The 26691-nt window shown below is 35.7% G+C and overlaps 1 protein-coding gene across 12 annotated transcripts in view; it reads right to left on the reverse strand.

Annotated features, from left to right (window-relative positions):
- PTPN13 (protein tyrosine phosphatase non-receptor type 13) overlaps positions 1–26691 on the reverse strand; it is a 228430-nt gene that overhangs the window by 136526 nt on the left and 65213 nt on the right. For all 12 annotated transcript variants that reach the window (XM_030919866.1, XM_030919897.1, XM_030919901.1 and 9 more), the window contains exons 3-6: positions 22324–22502; positions 8369–8434; positions 5970–6155; positions 1549–1636 (exon numbers count right to left, since the gene is read on the reverse strand). In XM_030919866.1, the coding sequence (XP_030775726.1) occupies positions 1549–1636; positions 5970–6155; positions 8369–8434; positions 22324–22502 (519 nt within the window). The remainder of the gene's footprint in view (positions 1–1548; positions 1637–5969; positions 6156–8368; positions 8435–22323; positions 22503–26691) is intronic.

Raw genomic sequence — 26691 nt, forward strand, 5'->3', positions numbered from 1 at the left:
TCTAACCAGAAATAAATTACTATACCAATGAAATGAAAGCAAAAATATCTTTTCAGAAAGATAATCTTTATTCACAATAATTAAAATGGAAGCACCAAAACAGATACTTAACTAACTGTACCATTACAAAATCACTCCTTCAGAAACAATTTTACTGCTTTTCTTTGACTTACACATTCCTTCTTCTCAGATATGAGAGTTCTGACTCTGCAAAACATTTGGTCCAGATAGTCAAGGTCTACGTTTAGTTTTCACAACTAGAGTTGCTCATAGATTTTAAATAAGACAGCTTTCTCTGATGTTCTGATTAAATTAAAATCTTAACTTTTTCATCTATTTTATTAAACTATATCAATTAGAATATATTTAAGTAACCTGTACATTTACTTCTACCTAGGCCCAAGATCTAAGACAAGATTTAAAACGTATTTTTTGTTAATGTTTAGATTATTATGATTCTCAATATTGCTTGATAAGAAGAGAACAAAGATAATCAGCAAAATCAAAAGTTCATTTTATAAATAAGCCATGCCTGAAACTTAACAGTGAAAAACAAATTGTCACATAAAATTATATTTACTTTTATTTCAAGTGTTTGAAATTTCCATTCACGTCTTTTCTTTTCTTTTTTTTTTTTTTTTTTTTTTGAGACAGAGTTTCACTCTTTGTTGCCCTGGCTGGAGTGCAGTGGTACGATCTCAGCTTACTGCAACCTCTGCCTCCCGGGTTCAAGCGATTCTCCTGCCTCAGCCTCCTGAGTAGCTGGGATCACAGGCACCTGCCACCATGCCCGGCTAATTTTTGTATTTTTAGTAGTGATGGGGTTTCACCATGTTGGCCAGGCTGGTCTCGAACTCCTGATCTAAGGTGATCCGCCTGCCTCAGCCTCCCAAAGTGCTGGGATTACAGGCATGAGCCACCTCTCCTGGCCTGAAATTTCCATTCATTTCTTTTTAAAAAGTAAATTTAATTATCATAGGATACATAATTATATAATGCTACTGACAAATAGGAAAATCACTATTCATCATTAGTTTGTATTTACTAAGTATCACTCATGACCTAAGGTAGTATTTGATAACTCCATAGTAATATCTATTTAGTGGGTTATTACTAGCATTAAAAAAAAAGAAATATGATACAAAATATCACAGTGCAGTAAGAAAAACGTTTTCTGAAACTTGTTTTAGTGTTTATGTTCATAAACATATGCATGTGTTTATTTAGTCACGCTTTAAAATATATTTTTAATATGAAATACCATGATAAAGTAAATAAATAATATTATTATTGATATACCAATACTGGAAAGGGAAATAATTTACTCTGGGAATTCTAACTATATTAATAATATTTTCTGTATAAGTTTAATGAAACTATTTTTTAATGTAGCTAGTATTCTTGCCCATTCCCTAACTCCACTTTGTACGTTTATGTTCTAATCATAGTCTCAATTACCAGATTTCAAAGCCAGGTAAGTATAATTTTTGTAAAGAAAACACTGGGATAAGGTTAAAGCCTAGAAATTTCCTATTAATATACTCTTACCTGTTGGTAATCCTTTTCCTCGCAATCGATCTCGAATAGCCTGGCTTCGATCAGGTTTCTGTTCACTGTTACAGGAAAGTTGGTCTGTCTGCACACAGGTAATAACAAATCAAGTTTGACAAAAGGATCTCCCTTTTGTTTTCACAGTAACTGTTTACAGAATGACGCTAGTTACACAGTTTTTGGAGAATATAATATTAAATAATGAGATTCTATGTCCTCTTGTATTTGTAGGGTAATTTGTATTCTTGGGTAAGATTTATGTAGCCCAGTGCTGGCCAATTCATTACAGAAAATTAAAAGGGAAGAAGGAGTGACTGAAGAGTAACCTACTAACTAGAAAATACCATCAGATTAAACTTGTTAAAATGAGTTCTATTTGAAAACAGTAAACTTGAAGTCTTCTTCTTTCCCCAACCAATAACTACTCATGTTAGATTATAATTTAAAAACCACATTAATTTGGGTATAATAAAGCTTTCTCCTGATTATAACTATGAATTGAGGAATTTAAATTACTTTCAGAAATAATTTTATAGATCTTGCCCTTCAGAAATTGCATTTGGAGTCTCACTCTGTCACCCAGGTTGAAGGACTTCGGTTCAATGCACCCTCTGCCTTCCAGGTTCAAGTGATTCTCATGCCTCAGCCTCCAGAGTAGCTAGGACTACTGGTGCATACCACCACACCTAGCTAATTTTTGTATTTTTAGTAGAGACAGGGTTTCACCATGTTGGCCAGGCTGGTCTTGAACTCCTGACCTCAAGAGATCTGCCTGCCTTGACTCCCCTAAGTGCTGGGATTACAGGCGTGATGCACTATGCCTGGCTGAGAAATGTTAGGTCTTTAAGTGGACCCTCTGAGGGATAACACATTTAAATCAATGCTTTTTTAAGTTCCCTTTAAAACAAAATGTAGTCTTAAAAGTTTAATAGCTTTAGCCAAGGGTATTTGCTTGAAATAAAGTATGTCAGATTAGGTCAAACTCCACATTATAAGGGATAAAAAATTGGACAGATCACTATTTCATTCTGGTGGCCAATTAGAAGAGAAATGTCAACATAAATGGAAGAAGAGAGAATGGTGAAGAGAAATTACTTAAATCTAGCACCAAGAGCACGCATACATATTTGTTTACACACACACACTCGCACATACTACAGAAATGTTTTAATATTGCTCCATTAGGGAATCTTGCTGGAGTATGGATTAAAAACCTGTTTAAGGTAGTATATTCAAGGTTCAAGCATTATGCTTTCTACCTATAAGAAGACTTGTAAATGGAAGTATTTCTGAAATAATGTCATCATTTAAGTTGCATGAATGATGTTAGTCCAGATTATACTGTACTGTCAGTGACTGAAAAGACAGTAAACATCCCATATCTTTGAAAATTCCTGCATTGAAGTTAGTTACTATTAATAATAACTATTATTTATTGAACATATATGCTAGGCACATACTTTGCGCTATCTAATCCTCAAACAACCTCATATAGTAGACAATATTATCCTCATATTACAAATAAAAGGAGAAAAAGCAAAGAAACTTCTAAGGACCACAAAGCAGCTCATTAATATGGAAATAATTACTTTTACAACAGTTCGATAATATGGGTGATTGATACATATTATTCCTATTTTGCAGATAAGTAAAATTGTGGCCCAAATATTGTAACATTAAATGAGTGGAAAAACCTAGACAAGTAAGCTGCCTTGCTGACTTTTACCCCACGCTAATTAATTTTAAGTAAGAATGATGGTCACTTAGAATGAATTTCACACCAGTGAAAGACTAACTCACTCTATCAGCTACTGGAGACAACAAAAGCTTTAAGGAATCTATTGGGGTCAGAAACACCCCAGTTCCAATTATGTCTTCGTCATTTACCTTATCTGTGGCTATGTGTAAGTTATTTAATCTTTCTCAGCCTTAGTTTTATGCCCTCTAAAATGAGGATAAAAGTATCTCTATTAAATTGAGGTTATTTTGATGAATAATGTGATAATGTACATAAACCCTTTAGCATAGTGCCTGGCACAAAGTAAACAAACACTTAAAAAACAGTAGCTGTTGGAGTTACTTCTACCCAGTGATGTCTAGGAGATGAGGAAGAGCAACAGAAAGGTAAGGGGAGCATGATTATACTTAGTAAAAATTTGTCTTTGTGAAGAGAGGCTATCTACATGCTGATTCCAACTGATTCTTCTATTTTTCTCTCCCATTAAATAACCCCACCATACACCCCATGCCATACTGTTTCCCAAACATTCCTGTTTTCCCATTTCACAGCCTTTATCCAGGTTCACTTCCCTCTGCCAAGATTACTCTATCTAGCCTACAGGATATAGTTCGAAGTGCTATTTTTAATTTTAATTTTTTTTTCTTTTTTGAGGTAGGGCCTTACTCTGTTGCCTAGGTTGGACTGCAAAGGTGCGATCATGGCTCACCACAGCCTTGACCTCCCAGGCTCAAGTGGTCCTCCCATCTCAGCCTCCTGAGTAGCTGGGACTAAAGGCATGCACCATCATGCTCGGCTACAAAGTGCTATTTTTCAGTGCAACCCTAATTAGTATCCTTTTCCTTTAAACTCTCATAGCTGTTAAAATTTTTACTATGTATCTTTTTATAGCCTTCTTTCATTTTATAAGCAAATGGTTATGGCATTTTAGAAAAGAGTGCCTAGATCAAATATTTTATTCAAATTTTTATCTTATACAATCCCTAGCACAGGTTTCATACATAAATGAGCAACAAAGATCCACTATAATAATGAGAACTAAATGCTAAACCTTAAAGGGATGAAGATTTTATGTGTAATATGGGCAATTATTGATAGGTAATAGAATTTCTACGGAGACAGAAAAAAATATTCATTCAAAGACAGAAAAAAATCTCTCTCACAATTTTACTATAGGAATAAAATTAGCAAACAGTACAAGAGTCTTAGAGAAAGTGTGGTATAATAAAAAAGTCCCTGGACTGACTAATAGGGAACTCAAATCCCATAGTTGTTTGGGTATCAGTTTCTTTAACCATAAAGCGAAGTTTTAAAGAATATTAGCCTTATGAAAATGTCTGTGAAAAAAAGACCTGAAAGACCAAGTAAGTTTGGGAAATGCTTCATTTACATGTCTATTCTTCTTGAAGGTTAGTAATATAGTCTAGTACATTAAAGGCTCTAAGAAGTTCTTCACTGAAAATACATCGAATTTCCTTTAAATAATTTTTTCCCAAGCTTCTCTGGTCATAAAGGAATTTTTAAAACAAAAATATTGAAAACAATGTGAGAAATGTTGGTCTGGACAGAGGGTTTTCAAAGATTTTTTAATAGCTTTACCTTTGTCCAAAAAACTCACATGCAGAAACATAAACAGATCAAATAAAACTGGAGCTGCTCTAGTTAAAGAGGGAAAATGGGCAACAAAGAACTCCATTTATTCAGCCTCTACTTCCTACACTTCCCTTCACTATAGAACTGCAAAGGTTTCTTAGGGGAAGAGTTTACAAACCATTTGTCTAGAAGATCTCTGGGCCTGTTATCAACTGAAAAATTGTGCAGAATTTGAATATATTCCTGGCAGCCATCTGACATCCTGGTTAAGATGGGAACTAAATCCCTACCAATAAGGAATTCTGAGGAAGCTAACAAGAACACTGTGTGGCAGTGATCAATTTGTAACCTGTACAAGGAAGAGGGACCAACACTTTGGGACTATAACCCTAAGGATAAGAGCAGATAAAGTATAGATCCAGATCAGATACGGCAAACAAGATAAAATACAGCTTTAGAAATGCAGAACAAAGGTGGGACTTTCAGGTAAGATACAGCATTGGTTATTCTTGGGATTCTTCATATCCAAAACAAGAGAAAAACCAGAAGAGTCTGGGTCTTGGGGAAATCTGGCAGGGATACAAGCATGGATTTCCTGTATACACTAGGTAGCAGTGTTCAGAGAAGAAGGGAAAGTAGAGAAGGTTTGGGAAATACCTAGAAGATCCAGAAAAACGAGTGGTCACGAAATAGGTATAAAGCAACAGAAAGTACATTTAAATATTTCTAAAACCCATTTTCATGTCAACACATTTTTTCTAGGTGTACACAGTATAACCATTTGCTAAAAGCTCCTTAGGAAAAGATCTAAGAAAGAAAACAAGAGGAGACACTTTCAGCTCAAACATGCTATCATTCTATGATATTTTGGGGAATAACTCTCACAAAATCTAGACTCATTGCAATGAGCTTCTAAATTTTAAGTATTGTTTCAAAAAAACAATTTATATTAGAAGAAGAAATTCAATTTTCCATTTCTAGTCTTCATTGAGAAAACGCTACCTATACAGTATCCTTAAAGAAAATTTTGTGATATCTACTCAATTTTAAAAATATGACTATATTTACCATTGTAATTGTAGCTTACCCCAGAAAGATTTCCCAGAACCAGTTTTACCAAGTGTTTCACGTAGGAAAATGAGGGTGCACAGTTGCTATTCCTAATGTGGGCACTGCAAGCATCCAGCACAGTCCGAACAGAAACTCGAGCGTAAATAACATCCTCACACATTCCAAGCAGTATGCTGTTGAGATGATCTCCAAGCTTGATAGGCTGAATATAAATAAAGGGAAAGCCACATTAATAAATGTGAGTAAATATTCTTTCTAATGAGACAAATCATTCTAGGAATCACAGGAACTACACTAAAACACGCTTCACATACTTGGAGGAAATAAATTCCTTCCTTATAAGCATATGCATCTTACTGTGTTTTACCTTTTTATGGTCTAAAAAATATTAGCAGAAGATAGTTAACTTATACTTCCCTATACAGGAAGTACAGAAAAACTCTGGGCATTTTAAAATATAAAGTAAAGGAGTGAAATTCTTGGCTTATTCAAATGTTTTGATGAACAGTTACTACATGTACACGCACACACACAAACATACACACCATTGGGGGAATAAACTGTTTCCTAATATTATATAAAACATAATACAGTCAACGTGTATAAATATAATTTGATACTCCCATGATAACTGAAAAGAGATTTAAAATATTGCAATGCCTCAAGACCATTTAAATATAAATTATAATTATGTTGGTCAAACAGACAAGCCAGAATGTGAGGTTTTTTTATTAGTTAATGTATTTTGTAGAATATTATATCTGAATGGCCAAAGAGCATATGAAAGGGTGGCCAATATCATTATTAAAAAATGTAAATTAAAACCACTACAAAAAGAAGCTACTACACACCCAATAAAACAGTTAAAAATAAAAATACTAACAATACAAGAATTGGTAAGGAGTGGAGCAATTAAAACCCACATCCAAGCTGATGGGAGTTTAAACTGGTATATCCACCTTGGTCTAAACAAATGCCTTTCCTACGACCCTTCCACTTCTTATCCATTTGGGTATTATTAATATATCATCCTTTAGGGTTAGCTTAGATGCAAGGTCCTTTAAGAAATCTGTCCTGATCCTCCAAACCTAACCAGAAGTCCCAACTCTGTTTTCCATAGCATCCTCCATTTTCCCTAACATAGCATTTATTGCATTATGTTGTAATTGACCGTTTAGCTGTCTATTCCTTCCAAAAAACTGTATAGGCATGGGTCACTATAGTCCTAGTGTCTAAAAGTATCTGACACAAGGTAGGTACTTAATAAATACTTTTAAATTAATATTAAATATTTCTAAAATATTCTGATTTCTGATCCTAAAACACTAGTTTGTATTTCCCCTTTAATTTATATTTATTGATATTGACTCTCTATTTATATTTGATATTGACTTTATTTCCAGTTATCGGAAAAGAACATAAAGTGTTATAGACTGTGATCACATTTTACAAGTTAGGTTGCATAATACATGACACCAATATTTCCAGCAATATTTTAACTTTCTCATTTATATTTACAGAATTGAAACTGAAGAGAGAAAGAAAATATACATTATTTTTCATGATACAAAATAAAACCAAATGAAGTAAAGAATATCATTTATCTTTTATGGATCTTAAGATGTTTGTATTTTAGAATAAAAGGCTAAAATGCTTGTTACTTCTTTTATTTGATAAGAAAAAAACACACCTAGTTATTTTTAGTTTTTACTTATAAATGCCTAAAATAAAACCTAATTCTATATGTTATATCTTGCCTTGATAAAATATAACTATTTTTAAATTTTCAATTACTATTTACTACTATGTTTATACTGGTCTTTAGGAATCAGAATTATTTTAGAAAATAATGATTAGAAGCAGCCCAATGGCAAACATGGCCCAGGACCTCAGCAAGTATTACTTTAATACCTGTGTCTGCTGCTATAGGGGTGGTGAAGTATGATGTATGATTTGAAGTGCCAAGAGAAAAAGCTATGACATTCTCTAATACAATACTCAGAGACATAGGGCTACTATTCCTAGAGTTTTTGCATCAAAAAAGCTATCACATTCAGTAGAATGAATCATCAAAGACAAGAGATTTCCAATCCCTCTTAACAGTCACTAAATTAGATAAAATAAAGTATACTCCCATTTATCTTGCTATGATTTTTGAAGAGGCCAGCTCCATCTCACAGATTGAGTTATTGAAACCTGGGTAGTTCTAGGAATACCTTAAAAATAGTGTCTTTAGTAGTTTATTGTAAGTTCATCCTGAAAGTATGACATTATTAATATAAACAACCTCCATAGGAACGCTGGTACACCTGATGGCATGCTGTAGAACACATATAAATACGTTGAAGAGCTATGATAAAAGGTGTAAAATTGAACACATGTAAAAAGTGTAACAACTGTAAACATGTAACTTACTTGGCTCTGAGGCACTTCATGATCAGCCCCCCAATAGAGTGTCATTCCAAGAGAATAAATGTGGATCTAGGAATAGAATTTTTAAGAAATAATTTTATGATAAAATACAATAGAAAATTTAGCAAGTGCTATAAATACAGATTATTTTGTTCCAAAGAAAATATAATACACAATTTGAAAAAATCATCATTTTATATTTTACATAAAAGTATATGAGAGCTTAAAAGAGATAGTAAGACTGGAAATTATTACAACAGATGTTTTTCTAATTCCCCAGCCCATCCTTTATCAATAATCATTTCTGTTAGCTTTTAAAGTTTCCTTATGCAAATTCAAGCAAATATGAATATATATTCTTATTTCCTCCTTTTACAAAAGATCAGAAACCTTAAAAATTACTAGGCACTTTGCTTTTTTTTTTTTTTTTTTTTTTTTGAGGCAGAGTCTGGCTCTGTCGCCCAGGCTGGAGTGCAGTGGCCCAATCTCAGCTCACTGCAACCTCCGTCCCCTGGCGATTCTCTTTCTCAGCCTCCTGAGTAGCTGGGGTTAGAGGTGCCCGCCACCATGACTGACTAATTTTTCTATTTTAAGTAGAGAAGGGGTTTTGCCATGTTGGCCAGGCTGGTGTTGAATTCCTGACCTCAGGTGATCTGTACGCCTCGACCTCCCAAAGTGCTGGGATTACAGGTGTGAGCCACTGCGCCCGGCAAGTACCTTGCATTTTTAACTTATCAATAGATATTTCCATATCAATGCTTAGAGATCTTATTTTTTAAAAATGGTACACAGAATTCCATTAGTGGTTGTAGCACTGTTTATATAACCAATCTGTTATTAACAGAGAATTAAAAATTTTTTTTCAAACCTTTGCTACTATAAATGATGTTTCAGCAAACAGCCTTGTATGTATTTCTCTTAAATTGATTCTCTGAGATAATGGATGAGAAAGTAAATCATCTGTAGTTTTTATACAGATTGTCAGATTCCCTTACATAACAGTTGTACCATTTTGTACTTCTACCAGTAACATGTAAGAGTTTTTCCACAAGCCTTGTCCATAGAGGTATTATGAAGACTTAGGGTTTTGCCAATCTAAAAATTGACCAATAAATCTCACTGCATCACTGCAGTTTTTGTTTTGTTTTGTTTTTTGATAGGATCTTTCTCTGTTGCCCAGCCTGGAATGAGGTGGTCCAATCATAGCTCACTGTTGCCTCAAACTCCTGGGCTCAAGTGATCCTTCTGTCTCAGCTTCTCAAGTAGCTGGGACTACAGGCATGTAAAACCATTCCTGGGTAATTTTTAAAATTTTTGTAGAGATGGGGATCTCTCCATATTGCCAAGGCTGTTCTCAAACTCCTGAGGTCAAGGGATCCTCCTGCCTTGGCCTCTCAGTGTGCTGGGATTATAGGCAAGAACCACCTCACTTGGCCTCACTGCAGTTTTTTGGTTTTTGTCTTTCCTCAGTGCAGTTTTGATTAACATTTTCTCACAATGAATGGGTAGCGTAGTACAAGGAGAAGGAAGATGAATCAAAGGAGTTTTCTTCAGGTTGTTTGCTTTTTTTGTTTCTTAAAGATTAAAAATAAACAACATATTTTTATGCTGATAGAAACGATTCAACAGGGAAAACTGGAAATGCAGGAGAGAATGGAGATTGCTAGAGGAACACTGTTAAGTAGACAAGGAGATAGACGCTAAAGCACAAATGGAAGAGTTGGCTTTATAGAAGAGCATGGACAGTTTATCTGTAGTAAGATGGCAGAGCATATGGGAATTCACATGGGGAGGCTGCTAGAGGAATGCTAGGGAAAGTCTTGATTGCTTCTTTTTTTTTCTGTGACACAAGAAGCAAGATCTCAGTAATAAGTAATCATCTTTCCTATTTCCTTCTGTTAAGAGGTTCAGAGCTAATCTTCTGGGCCACTTCTATCAATACTGAATTCTTGCCATGTGCTTTTGTTGTTGTTTCATTTTGTTTCATTACTACAGCTTCATCTTATTTTCTTGCCTTTATTTACTCGGCTCCTATTTTTTTTCACCTTTATTTTTCAATGCTATAAACTATCTCAAATCCTCTTTAGAAATCAGTCAGATATATGTAATAAAAGCAGGTACCCTTCTTACAATCGCACAACACTTTAATATATCCCTTAAATTGCTTCCTAAATTATTTCTCAATTACAGATTAGAAAAGTTGTTCCACTTTTCAAATATGCTCATGGCTCTCAATTTTTAAACATTCAAATTTTAAAACAACGACATTCAGGGGTCACTTTGACCTGTTTCTATTTCCATTCTGCAAGCAGGTTTTTAAGTTTTCTTCTGTCATCCTTCCTTCCCTTATCACAACCTAAACACTCAGCACATCTAGATAATTTTCTGTTGGCAAAATACATCCTTTTCTTTCTCAGCTTTTCGTGAGCTGTTCTTTCCACCAAAAATATTCTTTCTTTGTCTCTGGCCATTATTGATAGGCCAGAGATGATGTTTCCCCTTATATATGCTGTATAAATACTTCCAAACAAGTTAAAGCATTATCTCATATATGATACAGTTATATTCCTGCATCACACTTCAACAGTATCTCTGATGATGTAGTTAACTAATATCTTGTTGTATAGTTAGATGAGTCCTTGTTTGTCTTCCTTGAGGGGAAAAGCTTTTTGTTTTAGTGTCCCTCTTAGCAAGTAACACAGAACTTTACATAGTAGATATTCAATACATGTCTGCTGAATTAAATTAAATGTGCAAGAAGTTCAAGACAGGCTAGGCTAGTGCAGACTATTTTTATCATATTTCTCTTTAAGTTTCTTTCTAAAGAGTCTTAAATGTAAATACCTTTTCAAAGAGCCTCATATATGAAAAACATTTTTCATAGCTTTAGCATAAAGGACTAATTGAATGCTCTATTAATTTTGGTTTATGATTCTTTGAGATGTGGCCCATGCTTTAAGATTCTTTATTATATTTACTTCTCAATATGCCAAAGTGAGTTACTATATGTTAATAATTTTTATATATGACTATAATAAAACATTCTTAAAACTAGGTTATAAAATTGTACATTTGCTGATCACCTATGTATATCGTATAATGGTTAGTTATATGTGTCAACCTGACTGGACCAAAGGATGCCCAGATATTTGGTCAAATCTCATTCTGCGTGTTTCTGTGGAAGTGTTTTTGGGTGAGATTAACATTTACATCAGTAGACTGAGAAAAGCAGACTGCCCTCCCTATCACTGGTGGGCCCCTTCCAGTCAGTTGAAGGCCTGAAAAGAACAGAAAGGTTAACTCTCCTCTGAGTAAGAGAATTCTTTCTGCCTAACTGCCTTAGAACTGGGATATCAGCATTCTCCTCCTTTGGACTCAAACTGAAACCCTCTTGGGTCTTGAGCCTGCCAGTCTTTGAACTAGAACTACACCAACAATTCTTCTGTTTCTCTGACCTTCAGACTCAGACTTGAACTACACCATTGGCTCTCCTGAATCTCCAGTTTACAAACTCATCCTGAGGATCTTGGAGCCTGTGAGCCTTCATAATTGCATGAGCCAACCCTTTATAATAAATCTCTCTCTATATACAAATACACACACACACACACACACACACACACACACACCCTATTGGTTCTGTTTCTCTGCAGAACCTTGACTAATACATATAGGTATGGAATACCTCTACAGAAAAAATAAAATATGCAAAATGATAATTGCTACTTTACTAGTATGATATTTTATATGGGTTCCATACTTTTAGTAACATCTTAAATCATAATTAAAAATACATTGTTGAGTTGTTAGATAACTCCAGGTATGTCAGATCTTTGTTAAAATAACACGATAATACCACCTGGTATCTAATATTAGAAGAATATTTCTTACAGAATACAAAGAAAAATGCTTTTACATCTATTCCAAACAGTCGGTACAGGGTCAGTGCATGATGCTTTCATACATATTATTCATAAATTAAAAGAGTTTGTACTGTTGATGCAGCCTGAAAAGACACAGGGAAAAAGATCACTAATACAAAGATGTAACTAAATTAATTCAGTAGCACTGACATCACTGACAGTGCTTAGTTCATCTGGTTCATAAATAGCAGCAGTAGATGGGTTACAGACTGCATATATGTATATTGTGTAGAAAGGAGGGAGGTCACACACAGGAAGGATTACTCAAAAACAAGCAAGTATTTGATATACATATTTTCCTTTGCTTTTTATGTAATGAGAAAAAAGGGGAATCCACAATCCAGCTGACAAATATCTTCTACTAAAGATATCAACAAGTTCAGGGCCAAAAAAGAATCAGGCAGTGTAAGTTTAAAAAAGTTTTGATCTGCTTCTCACTTGTATTGCTTATTTAGCTTCTCAGGGAAATTGTGGTTTCGTGACCTTTGTTGGTCCATCTGTACCTTACGGACAGCACAGAGATACTCTATTTCCCTTCCTTAGTATAGCAGTATAGCAGGCCAGGACACAGTCCTATAGAGGTGGGTGCCTTTGATAGTAATGATTTGTATATACAGGATTCAATGAAAAGATGGAAGAGCTGATTCTAGATGACATGCATGTATAGAAGAGCTAGACAACTACCCATTCAGTCAACATTTTTCTGAAAGTCACTAAACTATGGAGTGTGATAAGATACAAATATTTCATCCTGGTATCTATAACACCACTATCATAAGCTAATATATATTATTATATGTATTTAAATATAAACAGCTAGCATACACATAATGCTTACTGTGTGCCAAGCTTACATTATATATTTCTTTTTCTTTCCTTTCTTCTTCTTTTTTTAGACAGAGTCTTACTCTGCTGCCCAGGCTGGAGTGCAGCGGTGCACTCCATTGGCTCACTGCAACCTTTGCCTCCTGGGTTCAAGTGATTCTCCCTGCCTCAGCCTGTTGAGTAGCTGGGATTACAGGCACCTGCCACCATGCGCAGCTAATTTCTGTATTTTTAGTAGAGATGGGGTTTCGCCATGTTGGCCAGGCTGGTCTCGAACTCCTGACCTCAGGTGATCTGCCTTCCTTGGTCTCCCAAAGTGCTGGAATTACAGGTGTAAGTCACCATGCCTGGCCTACATTATATACATTAGCTCATTCAATCTTGCAGAGGGAAGGTAACTTGCCCAGGATCACACAGCTATTTAATTGACAGAGGCAAAATTCTAACTCTGGCTTCAGTTTCTTACCCTCAGCACTACTGATGTTTGGGACTGGATAATTCTTTGCAGTGGGGAGCTGCCCTGTAAACTGTAGGATATTGAGCAGGATCTATGGCTTCTACCCATTAGATGCCAATAGTACTATCTACTCGTACCCTCTCAGTTATGACAACCAAAATTGTCTCCAGATATTGCCAAATGTTCCACAGGAGGGAAAACTGCCTCTGGCTGAAAACTAGTAATTTAATCTGTATATCCTTTTCCAGAATTAGAAGTCTAACAGGAGAGAGATATAAATATATATGTATGCACCTATGTATTAAACAAAGTAGTAATAAATTTGTGCTAAGGAAACTCAAGGAGACAAGAAAAGGTTCCTTTTGACTACAGAGGATTAGAAAAAACTTAAAGTAGAGAGGAGTTACGTTGAGACTTGGAACATAGATTATGTGTCCCTCTCTTTGCTCTTAATATTCTGTATAGATCTATTATCATTGTGTATATTCCCTGCACATCATCATCATCATCATCATCATCATCACCATCACCATTTCTTTGTCTCTCAGCCTCCTGGCCCTTTGAGAGTAAGGTCTACTCCTTATTCATCTTTGTATCTCCTTGACCTCTTATAGTGTTGGACATATTATAAGTCCTCAGTAGATGCTCATTGAAAGAATGGATGGTACATAGGATGTGGAAAAATGAAAACAGGGAAGAAAGGCATTGCCATGCAAAGAAGTGAATCCCAGAAGCACAAGATCTGCCTAAAAACCACTGGCTACAGCTTGTGCATCTAAAAAAGAGGAGTGAGAAGGTAGTTGTGACCAGACTTTGGAGAGATTTTCATGTTTGGTTAAGGAATCTGTAGCAACACAATGAAGGTTTTTGAGGGGAAAAATCCCTCATGATCAGGGGTATGACATGATCAGGGGTATTAATCTGACAGTGGCAAAGAGAACAGTCAAGAAGCAGGAATAAGAGTTAGGAGACATGACAAAAGTCCAAGAGAAAGAAATGAGAACTTCACCATAGTGCCAGCAATAGGGCTGAAGAAGAAAGAACTGGAATGGCTAAACTTAGAAAGCAGACTTGAGAAATTCAGGCAGTTAAGTATATATGTGAAAAGGGAGGAACCAGAGATAGGGATACAAAGAAAATGTGACATGGAAAGATGAGAGTCAAGGAAGCTCATTAATATAACTCCTGTAGGATAGAAATACATTTCTGTCTGCACAGTTATAATGTACTGAATATAAACTCCATGCACAGTGGGATTTTGTCCCATTCACCACTCTATCCCTAGACCTAGCACAGCATTTGACATACAATAGTGATAGTCACTATTTCTTGGATGCTTACTACATGCTGGGTACTGTCCCAAGCACTTTATAAGTATTACCTTATTTCATTTTCTAACAACCCTACATGGTAAGTATTATTAACACCATAGACATAAGGCACCTGAGGCATGAAGAGGTTAAGCAAATTGCCTGAGTTCATATATCCCTTAGGTGACAAAGCCAGAATTCAACCCAGAGTCCGCACATGATAAATATTTGTTGAAATATAAAATGGGATAATAAAATTATCATCATTGGGAAGGCTAACAGAATACTTTCTACCTCTTGATCCATTCTCTAATGAGGAGATGAAAAGCCTTCAAAGATTTGCCTCACTGACCACAAGAGACAGGCTGGGTGAGACACTGCAGTCTGATGTGCACATACCTCTCTTCCAGCCATCTCTGGCTCTCTGTGAAGAAATATGAGCTGCTTTACATGTGCTACATAGCTCCTTTTAGCAACACAGCCCTGGGACTGTGTGGTAACAAATCATAGATACCTCTGGGTTAAAAAATTTTTACTCATTACCAAATATGGCATAGAGGAACAGTTCTCAAACTATGTTATGCATCAGAATCACCTGAAGGGTCTGATAAAACACAGGTGGCTGTGTCATACCTCCAGGATGTCTGATTCAGTAGGTCTGGAGTAGAGCCTGAGAACTTGCTTTTCTAAGAATTTCCCAGGTGATAGTGATGCTGATTGGAAGGAGCAGACTTTGAGAACCACTAGTAGAGAGGATAGGGGATACAATAATGAGGACAAACAGGGTCCCTTCCATATCCAATCTTCACTGATGTATACAAGATAAGATAACGTGACATATGAGAAGTACACAGAGAGAACAATAGAGCATAAGAGAAAGCTTCACATCTACAGTAAAAGTTAGCCAGACAGTGAGGGGATGAGTCGAGAGTCAAAATAACATCAGTCTGGGTGAAAAGAGTTTTCGAAGCTGAAAGAAGAGAATGCACAAAGGTTGAGAAGAAAGAAAGTATGTAGCATATCTCAGACACTGAAGTAAATTCAGAATGACTGAAGCACAGAGTTTGACACAAAGACGACTCAGACAAGGCCAATACAGTATGACCTTGAAAGCCATGCTCAGGAGTCAAGAGTTCATTCAGGGGACATGGAGAATTTGAATAATTTTAAACAGGAATAGAACACGATCATATATGGGCTTTCAAAACTGCACTGACCGCACTTTAAAGAATGGACTAGCCATGGGCAAGACTGGAGTTGGGAGATTATGAGAAGTGTTTGCAGCACTGGTCATTTGTGATGGACTGAACTGATGTGGAAGCAGTGAAAGCTAATATATGTAGACATATATGAGATATACTAAAAAGGTAGACTCAAAAGAAATTAATCATAGGATTTAGGAAATTGGGCCAGAGGTGAATGAAAAATTAAGAATGACACCTTAGATTTTTCCTTGGAAATTGGGGAAATGATGGTCCATTCATTTATAGGAAACACAATGGAAGGGAGAAAAGTTTCAGGGTATGAGAAGAAACAATGAGTTTAATTTCAGATCTATTGAGTCTCAGATGCCTGTGGCACATTCCAGTGAAGATAGCTAATAAGTAGCTTTACATAAAAGTCAAGAGCATGGTGCTAGAGATATATACATTTGGGATCTGTCAGCAAATAGCCAATGATTTTTTAGCTCTTTAGAAAGAAGCAAGAACAACTGTTATGATCCCTCTATCCAGAAGAATATATGAAGACACATTTTTTTGGTATGCATACAATTTTTAAACTTTTAATGGCCTCTTGAACTTATTCCTTTGACCTCTGAGGGTATGATGGAACTTAGGTTAAGATCTGATATATAAAGCAATTGCACAAATTTACTTAGTCATAACTCTTTTCTTTCGATATTTCTTAAAATCACCTCCAAAATTATTTTTAAAGCTCAAAACAGCAGGTTGTTATTTTCTAATTTTAAAACCAACCCTTTTCCCACAACACGTTATCTTCCACATTTTGTCACACCTTACATACTGAGTGTGATGGTTAGTTTCTAAGATATAATAGCTTAATAATATATCTGACAACTTATTTAACTCTAGGCTACTTACTGTAGGACTAGGAACACCAGTATCATATATTGCAAACCAAAACATGTTCTAGTGCTCTAGAGGAGACCCACCGACTGGGATCTGCTGAAATAGAATTATTTTAGGATCCATTTTGGTGCCCTAAATCCTCTCTCATGGGGCTAAATTTCCATCTTAAGAGTTATTCCTTTAAGTTAAGATGATATAGATTTAAAGACTGGTAAGATGGAAATGTGTTATCTGAATAGAGCAAAACATTAAGCCATTAACACTCCAATAACATTACCAGAAATTAGTTTTTTAGCTAGTGGAACATAGTATGGTGAAGTGATATTTAAAGACCTAACTTTCTATAAGGCTTTTGCACCTATTAAAACTCTAGGATTTGGTGTCATCTTTTATTGTGGTTAAAAACAAAAAACAAAACAAAAAAACCCACACAAGATTAAATTTACCAGCCAGGCACGGTGGCTCACGCTTATAATCCCAGCACTGTGGGAGGCTGAGGCAGATGGATCACGAGGTCAAACGATCGAGACCATCCTGGCCAACATGGTGAGACCTTGTCTCTACTAAAAATACAAAACTTAGCTGGGCATGGTGGCGTGTGCCTGTAGTCCTAGCTACTTGGGAGGCTGAGGCAGGAGAACTGCTTGAACTCGGGAGGTGGAGGTTGCAGTGAGCTGAGATTGTGCCACTGCACTCTGGCCTGGTGACACAGCTAGACTCCGTCTCAAAAATAAAAAAAATAAAAAAGATTAAATTTACCATCTAAGGATATATTTTAGTTGCATTAAGCATATTTACACTGTTGTGCAACAATCTCTGGAACTTTTTCACCTTGTAAAACTAAAACTCTATACTCATTAAACACGAATTCTTCCCTCTACCCTCTCTGCCCAGGCAGAGAGGCAATCACCTTTCCCCTTTTTGTTTCTATGATTTTGACTACTTTAGATACCTCATATGAGTGGAATCACATAGCATTTGTTAAGATTGGCTTATTTCACTTAACATAATGCCTTCCAGGTTCATCCATGTTGTAGTATGTGACAAGATTGCCTTTTACTTAAGCCTGCATGATATTCATTGTATGTATATTCCAGTTTTTTTATCCACTCATCTGCCAATGAACATTTGGGTTGCTTCCAGCTTTTGGCTATTGTGAATAACACTGCTATGAACATGGGTGTGCAAATATCTCTCTGAGTTCCTGCTGTGAATTCTTTCGGATATATATACTCAGAAGTGAAGTTGCTGGACCATATGGTAACTCTATTTTTAATTTTTTAAGAAACCTTTATACTGCTTTCCATAGTGATTGTACAATTTCACATTCTCACCAACAACACACAAGGGTTCCAATTTCTCTGCATCCTCACCAACAGTTGTTACGTCCTGTTCTTTTGATAGTAGCCATCCTAATGGATGTGAGATGGTACCTCTACAACCCCAACATTTAACATTTTCAATTTAATCATATGATTATACGTTGAACTCTTGTCACTAGATAATCCTAGAGTTTCTTCTTCACTGGCACAGGGTCCTGGTATATAACAAACATTTGTCAAATTTATGAATGAATGAAAATGGGACAGAGAATGGATTAACAAGATTTAACACAAAGTATGTACGGTAAAGTGTGATTAAGGGCATTTGGTTGTTTTTTGGTCAAGTTCGGTTGAGGCTTCTGCCAAGCTTGGGTAAGTAGATTTACTGTTATTGTCCTTCTAAAGATGATCCTTGATTTTCAAAAAGCACAGAGAGCAATAATTCTTGATATTTAGACTACAAATTCGTGGCAATAAACAAGATTAATTTATCAGAGACATAGTACAAATCTCTGGTGCACATCAATATTTTTGAACAGAAAGCACAACAGGAACTTGATTCAAGTTCCATTCCATCAAACTGACTTCAAAAGAATTGTCAAATAAATACACCTTCTGCCAAGCAAGCAGGAAGTAGAAAATTACCCAATAAAAGGGAAAAGCCAGAGGATAAAAAGCTTAGTGTGGCCTGTATAAACCTGTATACTCATTTAAAGGGATGTTATCTTGAAAAGTAAAGTTTTAAGGTAAATAAATGAAAATGCCTACTTACATAGTTGATATAGTAAGAGAGTTTTCTCATACAAACGTGTACAGTTTACAAAACACTTTTAAGTGTAAGTCCCTCTGAATGAAGAGAACATTTGCATGTATCAAGAGCGCTAGGCACCGAGCATTATAAAAAAATTTATATGTCATCAACTGCAAACATTTATTGAGTGCTAGTTAATAGCATATTCTTAACTCATGAAAGTCATTAAGTGCAGCTACTTTCCTCGTTTTCAAAATGCCCTTGCCATTTTAAAACCAGAATACTGTGCTAGATTATATGGCTACTCTTCTGACCTTTGCTTCCTGTTATGAATAGGTTCAAGAAACTTGATTTTCTTTGTATTTAAAATTACTCTTAAGATTTTGAGGCATGGGGAAGCTAGAAGTTCCAATTAGACAGACTAAGAAATCAACTTTAACATGATAATGGCGACAACCCCACACCCATTTCATCCCCAATATTGCTTCTAAACACTTGGCAAAATAATAGAGTGGCTTTAGTCATTTTCTGAAACACGTGGTCTAACAGCTATTCCTAAACACAGGGTTAACTTGTTTGGGGGTCTAGACATCACAAGGCAAATTGGGAAACCTCTCAGAAAATCAGAAAAGCACTTGTGCATCTCAAATTTCTACTAAGCACTTTTTAAATTGTATGGTGGATTTTAAATGCTTACAGAAAGAATTCATAATACCTATGCACACATACCGTACCTATTTCGAATGTTCTAATCCCTCTTTTAAAAGATTATTAAATGAATCATACAGGGTACAGAATGACTGCATCCTATTTAAATAATAAAAATGAATAACTCTATATATACATCCAGCTTAATAAAACATTACTGCTACACTTGAATACTTTCATGATACATAACAATGACCAAGACCCTATCTACTCTGTAATATACAAAAAGTTATTTTCAAGTACTTCATCTTACGTAATGGGAAATTTTTTAGTCTAATGCCTTAAGCATTACCCCTACCTCATAGCTATCATCTCCTTTCAATGGTTGTTTGTACCTCTCAAAATTCTTCAGTAGCTCATGGAATATCAAAGGTAGATAAACTTAAATCAGAATTCACTCTACCAATTCTTGTCAGTCTTTTTTCAGATACATAATTGACGGCTCAAATCAAGATGCCTTCCTTTAGCTTAGCCATCACGCACACACTCATACACATTCAATCTCTGAAAACGAAAGTATGATTGTCAGTAGAAAGAAATTGGTAGAATTCCTTTAGATGGCAATTAGACAATGTATATTGAAGTTTAACATGTGTATATTTTTGATTTAACGATTTTGTTATTAGGAAATTACTAGGTTAATTTTTACACTTACGTGGAACGATACATGGGAATGTTCATAGCTAATTCTGTATTATCTGGAGTACCCCATAGCGCTAAATTACCCACAGCCTGCTATATAATACAATTACCCAATGTCTGCTATAAAACACAATATATATGCCTAATTTTTTTCATAACTTTGACAATAAAATTAGGTCTTAGTCTGAAGTCAGTTATATCACTATAGTCATACTGGATACTTCTATTATAAACCTTTACTTCTTCCTTATGCCATCAAAAAAATCATTATGCCATTTTCAGTTCTTTTCCACAGAGTATTAAAACTCCCTGGCCAGGCACGGTGGCTCACACCTGTAATCCCAGCACTTTGGGAGGTCGAGGCAGGTGGATCACTTGAAGTCAGGAGTGTAAGACCAGCCTGGTCAACATGGTGAGACTCCGTCTCTACTAAAAATACAAAAATTAGCCAGGTGTGCTGGTGTGTGCCTGTAATCCCACCTACTTGGGAGTCTGAGGCAGGAGAATTGCTTGAAACCGGGAGGCGGAGGTTGCAGTGAGCCAAGATTACGCCACTGCACTCTGGCCTGGGCAAAGAAGCGACACTCCGTCTCAAAACAAAACAAAACAAAACAACTTCCCAATTAGAGTCTCACAAAATCTTCCTTCTCCCATAGTTATCTACTTTTGTCAAATTTAACCTCCAAAATCACAAATTACATCAGTCATGCTCCTAAAAATATGATAGATCCCCACTGCCTAAGAAGAAAGCCTCAAGTTCTGGCATTCAAAAATCGTCCTCCTTCTGGCCGGGCGCGGTGGCTCAAACCTGTAATCCCAGCACTTTGGGAGGCCGAGACGGGCGGATCATGAGGTCAGGAGATTGAGACCATCCTGGCTAACATGGTGAAACCCCGTCTCTACTAAAAAAATACAAAAAAAAAAAAAAAAAAAAAAAAATCGTCCTCCTTCTAACCTAGAATCTTTCTTCCTTCCTTTACCCACATCCCTCTAGGTAGTAATGTTCTAGCCTGGCCAGTCTAACCAACCATTCCCCAATCACAGTGGACAATTTCTTATCTCTTGTCATTACCCATACCAATTACTCTGAGTAGAATGCCCTTTCTACCTATTTTTATTTATCTGAAGTCTATTCATTCTTCATAGCCTAACACAAATGCCACCCCTTCTCTGTGATATCATTCTACACTAAAAATTAATTGCTCATCTTGTACATTCTCAAAACACTATCACTCTCCATAGCATTTATGTCATCCTGCCACATATTAGAGATCAGAGGTCTCCAACCCCCACCTCCAGCCCCATACCAGTCCCATGGCCTATTAGGAAGCGGGCTGCACAGCAGGAGGTGAGTGGTAGGCAAGTGAACATTACCACCTGAGCTCTGCCTCCTGTCAGATCAATGCTGGCATTAGATTCTCATAGGAATGCGAACCCTATTATGAACTGCATGTGTGAAGGACTGAGGCTGCATGCTTTTTATGAGAATCTAATTCCTGATGATCTGAGAGGAACAGTTTCATGCTACAACCATCTCCCCACCACCCCATCCTTGGATAAACTGTCTTCCATGAAACCAGTCCCTGGTGCCAAAAATGATGAGGATCACTGTTACAGATTGTTCTGTACATGTTAATCAGGGTCAACTTTCTAGTTTTTTCTATATCTTCCTCGGGCACGGTGTTTTATACATAGTGGGTATTTAATAAGTATTTGTAAACATGCACTTAAACAATGGCTAACTTTTTTCATGTATTTCTCAGATCTATAAATCTTTATAAAACTATTTTGGATTCTTAAATAAAATAACTGAACTTCTTGGAATATATGATCATTTAAAACTCAATAGATTTTTCAGAGGGTTGAAACAGGGTAGCACATTATCTTTATTTGACCTGTCCCCACCCAAATAAAAAAATTAAACAGTTACCTTTTCAACATCTGAGAGAGAACTTAGTGATTGATTTTGAAGAACCTCTGGCGCAGTGAATGCTCGAAGATCCTGATTGGAAATATTTTCATCTGTAAATGATACACTACCAGATGGCAGCAACAGCAGAGACCATGGAGAAATGATGAAGCCAAGGGCAGCAGGATCAGCTAGGCTTACTGGTTTGTAATTGCACCAAAATAAAAAAAAAAAAGAAGAAGAAAATTGCTTAAAATTATAATCACAGGAAACAGCAATCACTTCAGTGGATAATCCAGCCTATTTGTATAGATATTAATGAGTAGTTAACATATACCAAATCAACATGCTACAAAAAGATTGGGTTTCATATAAATACAAAAGGTAGCATTATTAACAACAATGCCTTGATTTGGCTTAATTTTTCAAAATCTGGATAGCAGATCCTAGAAACTAGAAATAGAGCCCTTTCATTGTTGGTCTTAAGAATTAAACTTGGTTCAAATGTTTTATCACAGGGATATATAGATATAGGATAAGGATTAATAGCTCTTTAACTTATGAATTATGCATTCCTTTAAGAAACTGGTGAAAGGTGTGGTTTCTCTCTCAAGGACACTGCCCATAAATATAAAGCTCTGTATAAATTCTGAAGTTTTATGGATCTACTTATAATCCATTTATAGATTCCCAAGTTAAGATTCCGATTTAGACTATAGTGTCCTGAAATGGATAGAAATCAATTCCTTTGAAAATTCCTATTAGGCATTCACAAGGTTTCTAACTACAATGAAATGTGTTGAGTCAAAGTATATATTTTGCTTGAATTTAGATTTTATCTTATTTACTTTTGTTCATTATTTCACTAGCATTTCAGGCAGCTTGTTTTGTACTACCAAATATGATCAATGAGGTCTGTTAACTTTTTGTTTTAATGCTTGGCTGTATAGACATCCAAGAGCTCACACCTAAGAGTATTAACAAAAATACATTCCCTAGACACCAGCAGACCTCCACCTAAAAGTAAAGCTGTACTTTAGGCTCAACAAAACAGACTGATTAGAATAAACTTCATTTTGTCCCTCATCTCAAAAGTAAGTTAATACAGGTTTTAAGAAAACTGCTAGGTGAACTTGGTTACAGACTCTAGATAACAGCTATAGAAAAATCACAAAAGGTCTATGACTGAAATTCCATTATTCAATCTGAATAAGTTATACTGATATCACTCTGTCAAATGATAAGACATCAACAGAAGTTTATGCAAAAGTTTATCATACAGTATCTATACTTTCCTGAAAACAATCAGAACTGAATTTTTTTTATCAGAACTGAATCATTCTGACTTTTTAACCTCTATCATCAACATGATCAGAATATGACTTATGATTAAAAAGTAAATTACTAAGAGTCATTCCTCCTTTGAAGGTTAAAAATCTGCATTTTTATGAATCTGAGACATGTCTTTAATAATGGTGTCAAAGAAGAAAAATGTGTTTGAATGCATCTTTTAATCAATCACCACATCTTAGGTTGCACTGAAGTGGTGTTATAGACCAATGGTCCTCAAAGCCTTAACCAATCATACATCAGACTTCTGAAACTTAGTTCACAATTGTTATTGCCAAATACATTTCAATGAATGATTTCAATTAATCATCACAGCTCACAATCTTAGGTGTATGCTGTTGTATTTTACAGTCACTGTACAAGTTTTCTGTTCAAAGCCACCTCTTAGTTATTTCATACACAGAGAACACACAATCTAGCTAGAAAAGAACTGACAAAGCGGAACAATATTTCCCTTGCCAAAATATACCATTCAAAACCGTGAGATTTCATGTCACAGATATTATAAAACAATCTAAAATCAATTTATGTCAAATTATCAACTAAGGGGAACAAACACTAGGAGACCAATCGGGAAGGCAATGCACTAATAATCTGCTGTGAGATGATGATGGCCTGTAAGCACAGTGGTGGCAACAGAGGTGGTGAGAAACTGCTGGAAACTGAAGATGTTTTAGAGGTAGTGACAACAGAATTTCCTGACAGATTGGATGTGGAATGACAGAAAAAGAAGACTCAGAAAAAGAAGACTCTGGATGACATCAAAGTTTTGATCTGAGTAATTAGAAGGACAGAGTGCCATCAACAGAGATTGTCTAAAATAGTGCAGGCTGCTGAGGTGGGGGTTAGGAGGTGGCGGCAGGAATTAGAACTTTGGGACCTATTACATTTAAGATATCTGTTATATATTCAAATGGGGATGTCAGTTAGGCAATTTGATCTGAAATGTGGGATAAAAATCAGAATTACAGATATATTTTGGGAGTTGCTGGCCTACTGGATGGTATTTAAAGCCATGTGACTTGATGAGGTCATCAAAAAAAAAAAAAAAAAAAAAAGAATTAAGATAGAAAAGAAATCAAGACCAAGGGGACTGAGGACTGGGATACGCCAACATGAAGACTGCTTCTTCTTGGTCTTTTTTTTTTTTTTTTCCAGATTCTTCCTCTTCTCTTGGAGACTGATGCATGTATGGTGCTGTAACTTCCCTCTAACACTTCTTTCACTCAGCACTGCCAATCTCCATCCCACTATTTTAATTAATTCTACTAACTAGACTTTCTGTCCAGTTCTTTAGTACCTAAGTCCTGAATCTAAGTTAGGAAGCTGGGATTCTAACTGTCATGGCTAATTCCAGATTGTCTTTCTTTTGGAGGCAAAAGTATGATTTTGGGTGTAACTGTTACCACTTCAAATTTATAAATGATTGCGGATCACAGCTAACACAGAGGCCTGAATGCCACCTAAAAGCCTAAATGCTATGCCCTGTCCTGTCACTGTGGATTCTGGTATCCACTTAGACCAGAAAAGGGCTTGCTACAATTCTTCCTCTTCATCCTTGGCTACAGACTGATGCTCTCCCCTCCTCAGCATGGGAGCACCAATCAGAAACTGCCAAAGGTGAAAGCAATTCATAATTCCTTATCACTATAAAATGAAGAGATTTATTCACTTACCAGCACAACCAAGGTCAGTAAACTGATTATTACTCAGTTAAGAACCACATATATCTCTCCTTTTTTATTAAGTTGTATTTTGTTTTTAAGGGACACATAATCATACTTATTTATAGGGTATAGTGTAATGTTTTGGTACATATGTACAATGTGTAATGATGAAACTGTATATTTCAACTTTTATACAATATATTGTTTGCTTTTATTGAACATTTAAAGTATATCTTTATTTTAACCACCATATATATATATATATATATATATATATATATATATATACATCTTCTTCCCAACATTACAGGTCATTTGCTAATAGAGTCTAAAGTATTATTGGGGAGATAATATGTACATAAATACAAGATAGAAAGTATTAGGTATCTAAGAAAAAAAAGAGTTTGGAGGATAGCAAAATTACTTCAGCTACAATAAAGAATTAATTTCTTTTTTTATATGTGGCCCTTTAATAGGTAAGACTTGACCATGGCTAAGATTAGGATTCTAAAAAGAAGAAATGGCCAAAGCAAAGGCATGTGGGTCAGGAAATTACTACGTTTGTACAAAGAACAGCAAGAATTTTGGGCAGAGAAATGGTGAAGAGCAGTGAGAAACAGAATTACCAAGAAGGATCACACTTTTGCTTGTTAAAAAAAATACACACAGGCTGGGCGCAGTAGCTCATGCCTGTAATCCCAGCACTTTGGGAGGCTGAGGTGGGTGGATCACCTGAGGTCAGGGTTCAAGACCAGCCTGGCCAACATAGAGAAACCCTGTCTCTACTAAAAAAAAAAAAGAAAAAAAAATTACCAGGTGAGATGGTGGGTACCTGTAATCCCAGCTACTCAGGAGGCTGAGGCAGGAGAATCACTTGAACCTGAGAGGCAGAGGTTGCAGTGAACCGAGATCACACCACTGCACTCCAGCCTGGGTGACAAAGTGAGACTCTGTCTCAAAAAAAAAAAAAAAAAAAAAAAAGAAAGAAAGAAAGAAAGAAAAATGAGAAATTACACAAGTATATTCAAATGTGATTTTTAAATGGCTTGTAATAAAGTTAAAGCAACTGTGACAACAAACTGCTGTCAAATTCTCTAAACACACACATGACATTTAAGTACTGGACTCTTGAGAAAACATAGTGAAACCACAGAAAATATTTTTAAATAATTTTAAAGGGTTATGCAAACCTGAAAGTAAGGGAATTTAGAGTTGTGGCTAGAATCAGTCTTTAATTCACTCATCTTGTCTAACTAAAAAGAAGAAATTTAAAGCAATGTATTTAAAATCCTTCAAAAAATGCTAACAAAAGAATATTTAAAAATGGATTCTAGAAGCTTGTAATTCCATTCACTGTGTTTTAACTGTGTGC

Source organism: Rhinopithecus roxellana, chromosome 2 (genome assembly GCF_007565055.1).
Source record: "Rhinopithecus roxellana isolate Shanxi Qingling chromosome 2, ASM756505v1, whole genome shotgun sequence".
Lineage (NCBI taxonomy): Eukaryota > Metazoa > Chordata > Mammalia > Primates > Cercopithecidae > Rhinopithecus > Rhinopithecus roxellana.